This window comes from Cyanistes caeruleus, chromosome 18 (genome assembly GCF_971803275.1).
Source record: "Cyanistes caeruleus chromosome 18, bCyaCae1.hap1.1, whole genome shotgun sequence".
NCBI lineage: Eukaryota > Metazoa > Chordata > Aves > Passeriformes > Paridae > Cyanistes > Cyanistes caeruleus.
The window spans coordinates 5,358,538-5,373,743 of NC_141718.1; the positions used below are offsets into that span (position 1 = coordinate 5,358,538).

The 15,206-nt window shown below is 41.8% G+C and overlaps 1 protein-coding gene across 7 annotated transcripts in view; it reads left to right on the forward strand.

Moving 5' to 3' along the window:
* Positions 1 to 12,939, forward strand: part of ZNRF3 (zinc and ring finger 3) — a 76,530-nt gene extending 63,591 nt beyond the window's left edge. For all 7 annotated transcript variants that reach the window (XM_086855983.1, XM_086855984.1, XM_086855985.1 and 4 more), the window contains 6 exons: positions 2,345 to 2,476; positions 3,409 to 3,519; positions 4,470 to 4,637; positions 6,534 to 6,636; positions 7,350 to 9,095; positions 10,104 to 12,939. In XM_086855983.1, the coding sequence (XP_086712109.1) occupies positions 2,345 to 2,476; positions 3,409 to 3,519; positions 4,470 to 4,637; positions 6,534 to 6,636; positions 7,350 to 9,095; positions 10,104 to 10,147 (2,304 nt within the window). In that variant the 3' untranslated portion in view covers positions 10,148 to 12,939. The remainder of the gene's footprint in view (positions 1 to 2,344; positions 2,477 to 3,408; positions 3,520 to 4,469; positions 4,638 to 6,533; positions 6,637 to 7,349; positions 9,096 to 10,103) is intronic.
* The last annotated feature ends 2,267 nt before the right edge of the window (positions 12,940 to 15,206 follow it).

A 15,206-nucleotide genomic window follows, 5' to 3' on the forward strand; every position in this document is an offset into this window, starting at 1 on the left:
GAGTTACTGTCTCTTGCTCTTTACCTTCTAACAGCAGCAGCAGCTTTCCTTGCTTGATTATAAACTGGGTGCGTCTGTCCCCAAGAGCTGGGAAACTAGTTTAGTGGGTATTTGAATATTTCAGGTGTACCAATAAAGTGGAAGAAGGTTAGTGGCTTAGAGCAGTAGCTGACAGAGTAAGTAGGCTCTGTTAGATGAAAGAGCAGTAGCCTGTGGGAACACTGGCAAACAGGAGAGAAATGACTGGATGTAGCTTTCATACTCTGAAAGTAACAGTTACTGGATTGGCTCTGTTCTCATGCTGCTCTGGACGCTTGTTTTTAATGGATTTTGATTCTCATTTAAAGTCTTCAGAACCCTTAACATCAGGAGTGCTAAGTAATTTGTCTTGAAAATAAGTACCATTTTGGCAGTCGTAAAGGAATTGTGGAAGACCATGACAGATAACAGTGGAGGGAAAACTGACATGAGGTAATCTGAAGTATCTTTGGTTCAAATGGAAATATCCTCAGACACTAAGGGGAGCTGTTTAGGAAGTTTTCTCATGTATGCTTGTTACCAAGCACTAGAACAAATAAGGGAGATTGCTTTGAAAGGGAGGAGTGGAGTATTATGAAAGGCAGTCCCTCCTTCCAGTCAATGAACAGAAATTGGAGGCAGGCCTGACCAGAAGAGTTGTCCTCAGATAATTTGGTAGATGCCAAATGAAAGGACTTTGCCTAAATGGGGTTTATTCCCATTGATCTGAGTATCTTCTGCTGTAAATTAAGAATGAAACTTTTGTTTTTAGAAACACCCTTTGAAGTCTGACTTGTTTCTTAGTTTTACTTTTGCCTATTTGAAGACAAGTAACAGCACCCAGAGCATCATGTTTAGCAAGAATCTGACAATGTGCAAAAATGACTGAGGAGCTGGGAGAATTCTCTCTTAGATGAGAAATCATGAGAGAGTATGTGTCTGGGAGCAGGACAGTGCTTAGATTTGGCCCTAGGCCAACAAGGCATGTAGACACGTAGGATGCCTGAATACTTCAGCTAGTTTTTAGGTCATCACAAGATACCTGCCTTAAAAGTAGTTTGCTCAGTGTTCTCAGAAAATCCATCAAATACTAGGGAGAATCAGTTTTTAAGTCTCAATGAAATCTGTTATCATCACCTGGTCAGTTTAAGTAGAGTCCTTTAATCAGGATGATGGACCAGTCAGCTGGTAATTTCTACATGGTTTAGCCAGAACTAACAGGTAGCTATCAACAATGCAGATATGTTAATCTCAGCTATAAGATACTTTTATTCTATTTGCTCACACTCCTGTCATCTCATTCCTTTCCCCTGTACCATTTCCATCTGCTTGTCAGTGCATTGTTTGTTTTGTATCAACCATCCTCTGTACTTGTGTTTTTCTTGTAAGTCAGAATAAGCTAGATGAATTTATTGTGTTGGTGCCATTTTTTAACAGAACAGTTCTCTTGTCTAGTTATTACTCTCTCTGGTATATAATTTAGCAGATTGTTTTTCTGGATTTGTTGGCCAGAGAAGTAGTTGCACATTGTCTACACTTGAAGGTGTTCAACATCTGTCTGGATAAAGCCATAAGAAGCCTGATTTGATGTCATAGTTGACCATGCCTTGACCAGGAGGTTGGGCTCATGACATGCCTTCCCACACACATTATTTTCTGATTCTATGATCTGGCCTTTTTGACAAAACATAGCTGGATGTGGAAGGAAGTTTCAGGGTGAATTGTGTAGTCTACTGAAATACTTTACTCTTTGAGGCCCCTCATCCTGTAGTCAATAGGTCTCATGGTTGCTAGAACTCAAGTAATTTTGAATGAGTTTGTAGAGATAAACATCAGAAGTTACTAACTTAACTTGGCTAGGTACAAAGAACCTGAAAGGCAGAACTCTGATACGAGATTGTTCAGAAAGCTGAATAGATTTATATGTGAATAATGTTGAAATTGAAAGATTGATAAAATGTAGCAGGGACAATTTCTTTGGAATGTGCAGATTTTTATTCTTCCTCATCGTGAGGTTTAACGTTACAGTATTGATATCTGCACTGATACATAATGCAGCCAAGTTAAAGCTGCTGTTCAGAAATAGCATTTGCTTATCCTTAATCTTAGTTTTGGTCCGTAAAAGAAAATAAGGCAGCATAAGTCAAAAGTTCAATTCAGGTTTAATTCTGTAGAATACTTAACTAAAGGTCTGTGGTAGAAGGGAACAATTGGTGCTTGAAATCAATTCCACGTTCATACTCCTTAACCATTCTCTGCATTGTTCAGAAGGAAAGTGGTTATCCTGAAACATGCCTTTTGATCAGACTCTTTTCTTTTGTTCTAGCTGAACCAGGGCTCAGAGGACCCTCTGAAGAGACCAGTGGTGTATGTGAAAGGTGCTGATGCTGTCAAGCTAATGAACATAGTTAACAAGCAGAAAGTGGCACGGGCCAGGATTCAGCATCGCCCCCCACGGGTGAGACTTTCAGATCCTTTCTCTGGGTATCACAGTGCTATTGTTACTGCAGGCAGGGCTTGCTCACTGCACTGGGGGTGAAGATGTTTTGATGCTCCTTATGTGCATTAATACATGTGAAATTCTATTGACCTAAATAAACTGAGTAACTGCGCTGTGGACAAGCAGCTGCACTTGGTGTAAGTATGGAATCCACAATGTGGCATCTGCTGTCTTTCAGAAGGATGCTTTTGAGTATAGAAATGGCTAAAAAAATTACACAGTAGAAGTTTTTCTTGATTTAGTAACTTAGTTATTGTACACGCCTGATGGTTCAGTTTTGGAAGGTGGCTTGCCCTATGTTAACTAATAATTCTGTGTAGTATTTTAAACATGGATGAAGTATGATATTATCTGGGAATATAAAATAGTTTCTCTAGACTTTTTTTTCCTGATACTCTAAATACAGCTTACAGAAGAACAAAACTAGAGGTCATCCATGTCCCAGTTACCACTTTGGTCTTGGGGTTTATTTTGTTTTTTTTTCTTTAATGGAATCCTTTTGTTAAAAAATGTATTTGAGAAGTGGGCCATTTTTTTGAAAATTCAGATGTTGATTTTCAGTCACTTATGTGCATAAGCAACCCAGTAAGCTATAAGAATTTGTTTTGGTGTGATTCACTGAGTTAAAAAACCTGGATTTTGCAGTTCAGAGACTGTAAACTTGACATCTCATGATTGGCATTCTGTGTATTCCATTCACTTGCAGTGGCACGTGAAACACAGGTTTTGTCTCATAGAATCCCAGTTAATGAACAGAACAATGTGTACTCTGACTTCTGCCATTCTGACCATGTACAGTTGGCAATGGCTTCTGAGAAGTTAGAAATAAACAACAGATTTGAGTATGATCTAAAGGAAGGAAAAATAATGCCTTTGTTTTAATTTTTAAGCAACCCACCGAGTACTTTGATATGGGAATTTTCCTGGCCTTCTTTGTGGTTGTGTCTCTTGTTTGCCTCATTCTTCTCGTCAAGATCAAACTGAAACAGCGACGTAGTCAGGTAAGAACAGTAATGGGAATTCACCAAATGCTGAAAGTTAGCTTCTCTTACTTTGTCTTAAAATGTGCTCACAACTTTTGGAAATGCAGGACGCTCACTTATAACTGCCATCTTGGTGGCTCTGTGGTTTTATCCATGTGTGTAGGCCTTTGGAAGAACTTGGAAATATCTTTAAAGGACATTTACATTGACCTGTGATGTTTGTTCAGTTAAATCCTGAAGTGAAAACAGTACAGAAGCAGTCTCCTTAGCCACTGGGAAGAAAGAACATTTCTGGTTGTTCATAGGTTATCAGCAGCACTGGTATGCTTCTAAATGAGTCCAGACTCTCGCTGCTGTATTGTGGAGAGGATCGAAAACAAATCATAAATCTTTTCAATAGGATAACATCTATTGAAATGGGGGGGGTTTCAAGGTAAAAAGTTGAGTTAGGAGAAATTCCAGGTGACATACTTTATTTGTCTGTACTCCAGTTTGTACTGGAGGAAATGATACAGCTAACTTAAAATATTTCATTTCAGTCCCTTTCTCAAGTATTGCTCCAGGTAATATGGTGATAACAGCATATTGGGGCATTACAGTCAATACTGACATAGAAGAAAAAGTTCCTGGCCAAGTTTTATATGTTGGCTTGAGTAGTTGCTGCTTATCAATTGAGCAGTTGCAGTGTATCCCATTTGTCAGTACCTTCACCCAGTTCTAATTCAGAGTAGTTTGTCATTCTCACTTCTGCATGTGGCATACATTCTTTTCATGAGGCTTCTGATCTGAATTCTAATTAGCCTTCTCTTTGTTTAATTTAAGAAATTATACATCAGTTGGGCCTGACATTTAAGATATGTAATGGTGGTGTTTCTCTGCTCCTGCACTCTAGTCCCTTACACAGCAGCATTGGCTTTTTTTTTTTTCCTTTTTTCTTTTCTTTTTTTTTTTCCTTTCTTCTCATGTAGAATTCCATGAACAGGCTTGCAGTGCAAGCACTGGAGAAAATGGAGACCAGGAAGTTTAAGTCCAAAAGTAAGGGACACCGAGAAAGTAACTGTGGAGCACTGGATACACTCAGTAGCAGCTCCACCTCTGACTGTGCCATCTGCTTGGAGAAGTACATTGATGGGGAGGTAAAGGATGAAAGGTTTCTTCACCATGGGCTGGGAATGGAGGTGGTTTTAGCACTGTGGTACGTGGCTGGCTGTTGGGTACATTGTGTGCTGAGGTGGTGCAGTTTGTCAGTTTGATCACACCGAGCAGCCAACTTTGCCTCAGCTGCATCCTGCAGCTCTAAATTATCCATGCTCCAAAGTGAGAGGTGCAGGATCCCATTTGCAAGTCGCTAGCTCCACTGTTCTTGCATTTCTGAAGAACAAGTCACAAAGAAGTCAGGGTTGCCTCAGCAGTTGTTTCTCTGGGTTAATTTGACAAGTCATGCACAAAGATGATCCATGCAAGCTCCATTGGAGGTAAGGAATATCTGTAGCATTTTGCTTTTCAAGATTTGATGGCACCCTGTCTTAAAAATGTCAAGTACACAGCACTGCTAAGAAACTAGAGGAGGAGAAGGAAGAGAGGTCAAAACATTCAGCAGCAGTTTTTTGATTCCTCAGTTACTATCACTGTATTGATATCAGGGCTTGGTGTCCATGACAGTTCTACCCAGGGGAAGCAACGAAAGAAGGGGTGAAATAGAAAATGGGCTTCTTAAAATAAATAAAATAGAGGCAGTCAATATTCACAACTCTCAACTTCCATTAGAAAGATTGTGTGAGGACATTTTATTTTGAAATTATCCACAAAAGAGTCATAATTTTTAGGGCAATAGAAAATACCAGCTGCATATTTGAGTGCTGCAAGGTACAAATAGAAACTTTAATGAAGTTAGTTGATGGGAAATTATTAAGAGTAGCAAGGATTAAGGGAGACAAGGACTTGAAAAGAGTTGTACAGACTGACTGGAGAGGAAATTCAGACATGAACTTCAGCTTGAAGTGAGACATGGGGAAGAGCTTCACATGTATCGGGGATGGGTTGGGAACTGAGCATTGCTATTCAAGAACAAGAACTTGCTGCTTTAGATAGCTTTGTGAAAGCAAATTGGTGGCAGTTTAACTGCTTTGTGGCAGTTGAAAAGGCAAATCAGATACTAGATATGAGATGGGAAAGGCTAGAGAACTGAACAGAAAACATAATTACACCACAGTGTAAGTTTTGTCATGTTCTCACTTTGAGTACTGTGTACTTCTGACCTCACCTCACAAAAGATACAGAATGGAATCAAAGGTGCTTCAGGAAAGGATAGTCACAAAATGGTCAAATATTTTGAATGGTTTCTGTAAAAAAAAACCAAATGATTGAGTCGGCTCTTTAGACACAGATTACTTGGGGACAGCAGGGAATACAAAGTTGTGTGGTGTTTCTCCACCAGGAGGTAGTAGTTCTGTGGAACTCCTTCCAAAGCATGTTAGAAATAAAAAACCTAAGCTCATGGGGAGACATGAACAGAACTTGGAAGGAAGATTTGTTGCAGGTTTCTGAGACATCCATCAGGCTCAGAAAATCCTGTAAACAGATCATAGCTGAAGGATAAGAGTCCTGGGCAAGGGAAAAAGTATCATAAACTGTCTTGGTTTTGCTGTTACCTGAGTGTTTTTCATTGCGAATAATTGTAGGAAAGGTACATCATTACTCTTGATTTTTTTTTTTTAAAGTACATTTAATATATTAAGGAAAACTTTGGTGATGGCCTTCTTAAAGGTTTTGGGTCATACAAAAAGTGTCCTAAAGAAATGTCCTATATCTGCATGGAGTTCTAAGGTGCCTGCAGACTATTCTTTTAGAGACAGCTGATCACTAGCTGTTGTGCTCTTGGCTGTCTTGATGCCATTTTTTTCCTTCTTAGCACTTCAAGACTAGGAATTGCTCCATTTAGTAGCCAGATTGAAAAAACTAGGAACAAGCTGTGAAAAGGAAGAGTTGTTAAGAGGAAGTGCTTTTTCATGGTCCTTCATCTGTTTCTTTAGGAACTGCGTGTCATTCCTTGCACTCACCGATTCCACAAGAAATGTGTGGATCCTTGGCTGCTGCAGCATCACACCTGCCCTCACTGCCGCCATAACATCATAGGTAAGTGCTGCGGTGTGGATGCTCTGGTGTGTTGTTTATTTCAGACAACATAAAAGGTGAAATTAAAATTGTGCCTCTTTGTGAATCTCCATGGAGCTCTCAGTTGTTATTGTAACACAGCCCTGGAAATACAGTTGGCCCCAAACTCTTTGAGAGCAGCTGAGTGCCCCTGGCATAACCTTGGGGTGGGGATGATGCCCAGCTGAGGGCAGTGTTGTGCAGCCCTGAGTGCAAGGATATGTTTTCCCTCGGGAATTACAAAGAAAACAGTGTATGGGCTTTTATTTTTCCATGGTCTTGTAACTTGGAATGTGGTTTCCCTTACTTGCCCTCTTCCTGCTTTCATTTCCTCTGTCTTAAGAAAGTTTTCTGTCGCTGCACATTTATATAAAAATGTGTAAAGTGACAATTTGAGCAATGACTTCCAGTCTCTCTTAGCCTCTGCAAGATGTAAGCAGAAGATTTTGTATACATGAGAACAGTATCTGAAATAAATTCACTTCTTTTGCTTTTTAAGCAAATACATTTTGAGTGTTTCAATGGTTTCCAGACATGCTTTTGACTTTTGTTTTGCTCTTATTTCCTTCTGTGTAAAAAAATTGGTGCATAATGTAATGACATGGGGAAAAAAAATATCCTTCTTTCTTGCATAAACTATATTCCATTTTATTCCCTACTATTTCTACTTCTCCATTCTTATTTCTCTCATTCAGAACAGAAGAAGGGGAATGCAGCTCCAATCTGTCTGGAATCCATCAACCCAGCACGCGGCCGGCAGCAGAGGGTGATTCTGCCTGTCCACTACCCGGGCCGAGTGCACAGGGCGAGCCAGATAACAGCGTATCCCACTCGGACAAGCATGGACCCTCACGGAAACCCCATCACCTTGCTGACAGTTGAGCGACACGGTGAACAGAGCCTCTACCAAACCCCGTCCCCAGCCTATATTCGCAGTTATCAGCCCATTCATTTGGACCATGCTTTAAACACACATCACTGCAGCCTGGAGCACAGGGCTTACTCTCCAGCTCACAACTTCCGAAGACCCAAGTTCAGTGGACGCAACTTTTCCAAAGCGGCGTGCTTTTCCCGATACGAGACCATGTATCAGCACTACTACTTCCAAGGCCTTAGTTACCCTGAGCAAGATGGACAGCTTCCAGCTGGCATTTCCTCAAAGGGTCCTTCCCGTGCCTTTCAGCCTGGTAGCAGCATGCTTTTCCCTCCTGTGGTACATGTAATGCCCTCGTCCCGCTTGGAGAGTGGCAGTACCTCCAGCTTTAGCTGCTATCACGGTCATCGCTCAGTGTGCAGTGGGTATTTGGCTGACTGCCCCGGGAGTGACAGCAGCAGCAGCAGTTCTGGTCAGTGCCACTGCTCCTCCAGTGATTCCATGGTTGACTGCACCGAGGTCAGTAACCAGGGGGTTTACGGGAGCTGCTCCACCTTCCGCAGCTCTTTGAGCAGTGACTATGACCCGTACGTTTACCGCAGTAGGAGCCCTTGCCGAGCGGGTGAGGTTGGTGGTGCAAACAGGGGTGCAATTGTGCTTTTGGAGGGCCCCCACCAGGACGAGCTTCCAGCTCACGGTCATGGTATGGTGGGTGCTGACTGCCGGCCTGTGCCAGCTTCTTCCTCAGGGGACCAACTGTCTAATTGCAGCATGGATATGAACTATAGCAGTAATTCCTCACTAGAGCACAGGGATCCAAATGGCACTACCTCAGAGGGAGGACCTGAGGCCGCTCCTGGTGCTGCCTTGGATGTTAAAAGGAACTGGAAGAATCCAGAGATAGCAGGGTCGATTTCAGAGCAGGCATGCGCATGCTGCTTTGAATTCCAGCACTCTGCCCTGGAGCCTAGCAGTGGGACAGCTGACTGTAGTGCACTCTTCCTTAGCTCCCCTCTTTGGGGGACATGTGGCCAAGGAATTGAACCACAGTCAGGGAACACCCCAGGCTTGTACAGTATTAACTCAGACCACTTACATAGGACAGATGGGGTAAAATATGAGGGGTTGCCCTGCTGCTTCTATGAAGAGAAGCAGGTAGCCTGTAGTAGCAACAGTGGCAGTGGAGGTGGTGGCTGCTATACAGAAGACTATGCAGTGAATGTGCAGTACACGCTTCCTGATGACACCATGCCAAACTGCTGTAAGGGTGTATGTGATCTGGGTCAACGCATTCCCATAATTCCTGAAGACAGAGACTGTGAGCTGATTCTACCGCCAGAGCACCAAGGGACCCACATAGGAGGCTGTAGCTCCTGGGATGGAACACCTGAGCTAGACACTTACCTGCACTGTCAAGGTATTGGAGAGGTACAGGTCGAGAGGGAGGTGTGCTATGAGGCATCATCATTCCTGCGGCAGAACTACTCTCAGGAGGAGGAAACTGGAATGCCCTTTCCCAGTCCCACTCTGAACTCACAGAAGCTTATGATGACCACAAAGGCCACAGGTAACATATGTGCTTCTTTTGATGACTTGCTACCTTTCTGTATTAGTGTATGAAATGCTGCCAGCTACCTAGGTACCTGCAGCCATAAAGGTTACTCTATCCTTCACATAAGGGCAGGTTATTGAGTAATCATTCACCCCAAAGGATTATTCCCTGGTTACCTGTTCTCATTTGGTCAAAGCTGAGGAGGAGATGATAGCTTACTAATTAACCCTATAAAAGCTTTCATGCTCATCTTTTGTGGGGAGGGGCCTGCATTTGAGTTCCCACAGCAAGGGACACTGTGCTAGTTGTGGCAGCTGTGGTGAGTTGCCTAAGCAGGCAAGGCCACTGTGAGAGACAACAGATAAGGTGAAGGGTTTTTTTTAAAAAAAGGTGAAAATCTTTGCCATAGAAGAGTATGTGGGAAAGTCTCTGCTGTGGACGTAGACAAGGGGGAAAAAATAACCACTCGCAGAAAGTGAGGGATATTTCTTACCTGCCTTGCCAGGGTTATTTTAAAGGGTGTTGATGGAATCACAAGGTGGTCTAGTTTGGAAGGGCCGTAATCTAGTCCAACCCCCTGCTCTAAGCAGACCAAGCTGAGACCAGATTTAGTCAGACCAAATTTATCCAGTCAGGCTGGTTAAACCTTCAGGGACACAGAGTGCAGTCCCTTTCTGGACTCCTGTGGCTGTGCTTGACTGCCATTATAGTCAAAAGATTTTCCTTGTATCCAGTCTGAACATCTCAACTTAACTTCCTCACCTCTTGTTCAGAATGCATGTCTGTGAAGACTGTGGTTTCATGACTGGGACAACCTCCATGTAGTTATTGCAAAGCTGCTAGGGATGCCTTTACTGCAGGCTGAACAGCCCAGATCCCTCAGCCTCTTCACACCAAGTGCTCCAGCCCTCTGAGCATCTTGGCTCTCTGTGAAACTCCAGTCAGTGAGTGTCTTGTTCTGGGGGCCCAAAACTGTATGCAATATTCTAGCTGCAATGTTCCTTAGTTTTCTTTATCCTTTAGGTGCTGGATCTCATCCCTTGGAGAGGAGCCAAATGAGTGACTAGACCTGTCCAGATGATCCCAGATGGAGAAGCGGAGCTTATCAGAGACTCCAAATTCTCATGGACTTAATTTTTTTTAAGCTTTGACAAACACACAAAAGTGGTAATGTGGAGAAGTCCCTCCCCTGCTTCCTCTGTGTTCACATCAGTTTGATTGTCTCCTTTGTCCCTCCTGCCTGAAGCCTTCAGGCCTTGATTTGTGTGCAAAGCCCATGTGGGACATGGTGTGGAGCATTTCTGAGCTCTAGTGCCATTTCTATATTAATGACAAAGTGTTATTTATATTTTCTTTTTAGAAGTGACCTCTTGCTGAGAGGTAACACAGTGTGTTAAATAAGCCAGGCTATGTGTAGATGCTGTTATCTCCTACTTGAAGGAGTCCAGCCTTTGATAAGCTCAGGGCTACACCTGCCTTAGAAACCAGATAGCACCTTGAAATATAGTAATCCAGAGGGATACAGCTGCTGAATGGATGCTCAGATACTGACTAATCCCAGTAGCAAATCCTAGCAGCCAGCAAGTTACGAGAGCGATTTTTGAGGGAGGTGAGGCATTGGACTGTCTCCTTTCTCCTCTTCCCTTCTCCCCCCTTTCATGCTGCCCTGATGGTTTGGCTAGGAAGGTGTCCTGCCATTAGGATTAGTTTCAACAGAGTGGGGGTAAGGAAGCTGATAGCTCAGAATGTTCTCATCCTCACTTCCTGTATTTAAACTGTGGACCTCATTGTATCTTCTGACCAGTGAAGAATGCTGGGGACCTCTCCCTCAAGCAGATGCTCGAACAAAGTGCTTAGAAAGGGTATTATTACCTTTGTAGGTAATGAACTTTTCCTTCCATAGGAAGTTTTTCAGGCACCTGTAGCCCCTGTTACAGCTGTGAGGAATGCTGGCATGTGCAGGAAAACAGCTTGCAGTGTGCTTGCAGCTTTGCTGGCTCCTTTTGGAAACAGGGTTTGTTTCCTTACAGGCTGCAAGCATGCCTAAGGGAAGCAGTGCTTGTCTCCTTTTGTGCGTGTGGGAAAGTGAGGGACTTGGTTTAATCATTGTTTTCTTCTTTGCTGTGGTTGATGTAGCTTCCATAGATTGATCCATTTTAAAGGTTTCTTGGGCCCAGCTGGTTGTGCTTCATTTTTGTCTTGTGTACAGAGTGCTCTCTGTACCCCATTAGCCTGGGCACATACTTTTGTTCTTGTTCTTGTCCTAGTGGGGATGTTTTTTATCATGAGATAATGTATGTCGTCACTTCTGATAGCAATTGTTTCCTGTGGAAACAGCAGCTTCTGAGTAAGAGGCTACCATAGCATGGGTTAAATTGCCTGTCATGCTGCATGTGCCTGAGGACACAGTGTCATCCTGTGGTGTATTCACAGCAGGAATTCTTCTAAAGGGAAACTAAGTATTTAATGCCCACAGTGCCAGTCTTCTGAAAAGATTTGTCCTAAGTTCAGTACACTTTGGAGGTACTTCAAAGACGTGAAATAGAGATGTACACTTCATATTCTGCCAAAGCAATGTCCTTGACAGCACTGGGCTGGTTGTGAGACCCAGCAAAGCTAACTTGTATTCTCTGTAGTCCCAAATGAACTATTTTAAAAAAAGGAAACATTTAAGAAATAATAAATACATTAGTCTATTTCCTTTTGCTTTCATACCCAGTAAGTTAGGAAACAAGTTCCATCTAAAGGAATTCACATTACATCTTTTCAGTCTACAAGCACCAAAATTCAGCTGTTCAGAGAATTAATACAAGGCAATATCTGGGTATAAGATTAAAAGAAAAGTTTCAATAAACACATTTTCTGTGTATAAAGCTTATTAAAAACTTATTCATTCTCTGAATGACTGAAGTAAGTGGTATGTGTTGGGAGAACAAACTCTGAAAGTTTGTGATTTTTGGATTTTTTTTTTTTTTGTTTTTAAGTCTTACCCTCTCCTTCCTCCACTAAAAAAGAAATGTGTTGTAGAAGCTATGGTATACTAGCTTGGTTATTCTGCTTGGTGTTTTGTAAAGGCCACCTAAGATACATTGTACTCTGTAACTAAAACACCATATTATGGTAAAAGTGGTTCTTAAAGATTGGAACATTCTGGCTCATGGTGATCCCAGATCTACTGGTCCCACACATTGTGGAGATCTCTGCTGGTACAAGTCTCTGCAGGCCATACCACAGACACCCTACACCTGCCTTCTGTGCTGGGTTTGACATGTAACACAAAACTCTATGTCCAGACTTACAGGCTAGCTGGCCATGATAGATGGTTTTTATAACAAAATGCCTTTCTACTACTTATATGAACAGTTGTGTTTGGCTCATGAGGCACTATTTAAAATGTTTTTAATTAAAATTGTCTTATAGCACTTAAAATTGTTTTGTATAAAATTTGCTGTAAAGATTTGTAATATGGTCAAAGGGCTCTTTCTCCTTCATTACCATTTTTAAAAATGTTTTAAAAGCTAGAAAGCATCTTGTATATATTCTGTATATGTATAGCAGCACATTTCATGTATGGAAATATGTTCTCAGAATATTTATTTACTAATATATTTATCTTAAGCCATGTCTTATGTTGAGAGTGTGTGACATTATTGTAATAATCATTGAAAATCACTAACACGAGGCCCTGTAAATACATGATAATTGCACACAAAGATTTTACAGTACTTGCCGACCAAAAATGATTTAAGACAAGTGTAGTTACTTGCAGTTTTGTAAGAAAGTGTACAAATGTCTGTATTAAAAGAAAAAAAAAAAAAAAAGGCAAAACCACACAAAAAATACAGTTTTATTGCATATACATGTGGGAGTTGTCCTTCTTGTTTTGGGGGAAAGGACATAGATAGCTGTTCTCGTCAAAGTATAGTCCTAGATATACTGAGATGAACTCTAATAAATAACATTTTTTTCCTTTTTCTAAAAATAACATATAGGTGGATATGTATATGCCTTTACACAGCACACCAGTTATTGGGGGGGAGTGGGGGGTAGGTGTCACACAAGCTCCTGAATGAGAAGTACCACATCTGCTAAAAGAAATCCTCATTTATGGGTGGAACCTGCCTGTTCCTTGTAGCAGGGGAACTTAACTCCTTTGTAATTTCAGGTAAAAGTAATTTATTGCCCTGAAATAAAATTGAGAGAGCATGATACAGGTGGACACAACTGGGTAAGTCATAGTTTGAATATTCAGTAGCTTGAATCAAGCTAGATGGAATCACTGGTGCTGCTGAAGTGAAAATCAATACTGTGGTACTTGTTTTGTCAGCAGAGAGCACAATTTCATCAGAGATGTTTATGCAGACAGCAGAGGAGGGAGCCTGGGGGGGTGTGGCTCTGTGTGTGTATGTACATGTGTATTTCTGTATGTTATTGTGTAAGCTCTTCACCTTCATGTATTATTCATTTCCCATTCAGCCATACAGTCACAGAGCCTTTTTCAGGATTCTCCAGCTTCTTCCTTCTCCCAAAGATTTTTACCTGGTAATCCCCTGGATTTTCCCTGTCTCTCATCCATGTTCAAATGCACTGTAATGAATCACCTCAGGACTCAGCCAAGAAATGAGCCTTACTTCTCTGCAATGCTCCTTGTTTCATATGTGGTAACTCCATTTGGGATGACCATTCAAGAGAATTAATTAGTAGTGGACCCTTCACAGCCTGAGTTCCCATCCTGTCTCAGGTGCAATGGAAAATCCTGGTCTGTGTGGGAAGACAGGCACCATAGTGGAGAAGCAACAGGAGCAAGTGCTTCCCAATTAAGTATGTGCCCCTTTTTTCATGAAGTGAACAGAATCTTTGCAATTGCCAGTGATTACAGATATGCTTTTTATCTGCAAAATAGTTCATGAAACACTTGTTTTTACAAATAGCATTATGAGGGTGGCTGGTAATGTGTATTTTGAGACGTGACATCTGAACCTCCCTTCTCTTCCCTCCCTTCACCTCCGTCTGCTGTTGCTGCTGGTGTTCTGTTTTCTCATTTCCTGTTCTGAAGAAAATTGTCAGGTGATTGTGCTTTTCAGAACAGGACAGACCACCAGCCTCAGTGTCCCACAGAATAATCAGTGAGCCCAGGTCCTGTCTCCATGAAAGACAGCGGTGGGCTGCTGGCTGAACTTGTGTGTGGTGCCAAGCTCTGTGGGGTATTCTGTCTAGTCTTTGTTGTGGCTTTTTAAAAAGGACTAAATGTAAATATTTCCTGTCCAAAATGAACATTTTGATACTTGGCAAGGGGGGAAGGTTCCTTTTCAGGTTTGATGTTTAAGGAACAAGTTTGTGACAAAATGAGAGTCTTGTGGGGCACCACAAACCTCCACAGAACCTCGATAAAGTAGAAAAAGCCAAGCAGGAGCAGATTATTCTTAAGGGATTGTACATTATGGTAACACTTGGTGTTCCTGTAACACTATCTGCAATACCCCATGCATCTGCCAAATCCTATGACAGCTGTTAGGTAACGTTTGTTACTTGGGTAGTGTGAAGAGAAAAATGCCCTTAATAGGACAGCCATGTTCATACCCTGTGGAGCCAGCCTGGCCTAATTCTCTGGCCAGGGAGACAATAGCATACCTGAAACCAGATATTTTATCTTGCAGTGAAAGCACTGTGCTCCTGTGACTTAAATGCCTCACAGAAAAGTGTCTCTTTCAGAATAAAAAACACGTTTCCCTCATGGGGAATGAAACTGCTGCTTAGGAAACAACCAAGAAAAAAGAAGGGAACAGTTCCCAGAAAGAACCAAAAGTGCCAGAGTCTCATAAACTGGAATGGCAAGAAAGGAGAGGAGAGTCCAGTCCCCTGTGACAATTGTGTTTCTAAAAGAAAAATGAGTCTTCACATGAAAAGCTGGAGACAGTTTTGGTATTTGTCACTGGTTTTCTGGTGTTTACATAAAACGTTGCTGAAGGTTTCTTAAACTGTAGCATTATTTTGGCCAGGAGGAATTAATTAGAGAAAAGATGAATCTTGCAAGCAAGTGGAAACAGCATTACACATTGCTAAAATTTGCAAAGCAAACACCAAAAGACTTGTTACAGTTCTTTCTAAAAGTTTGAAAACACAAAA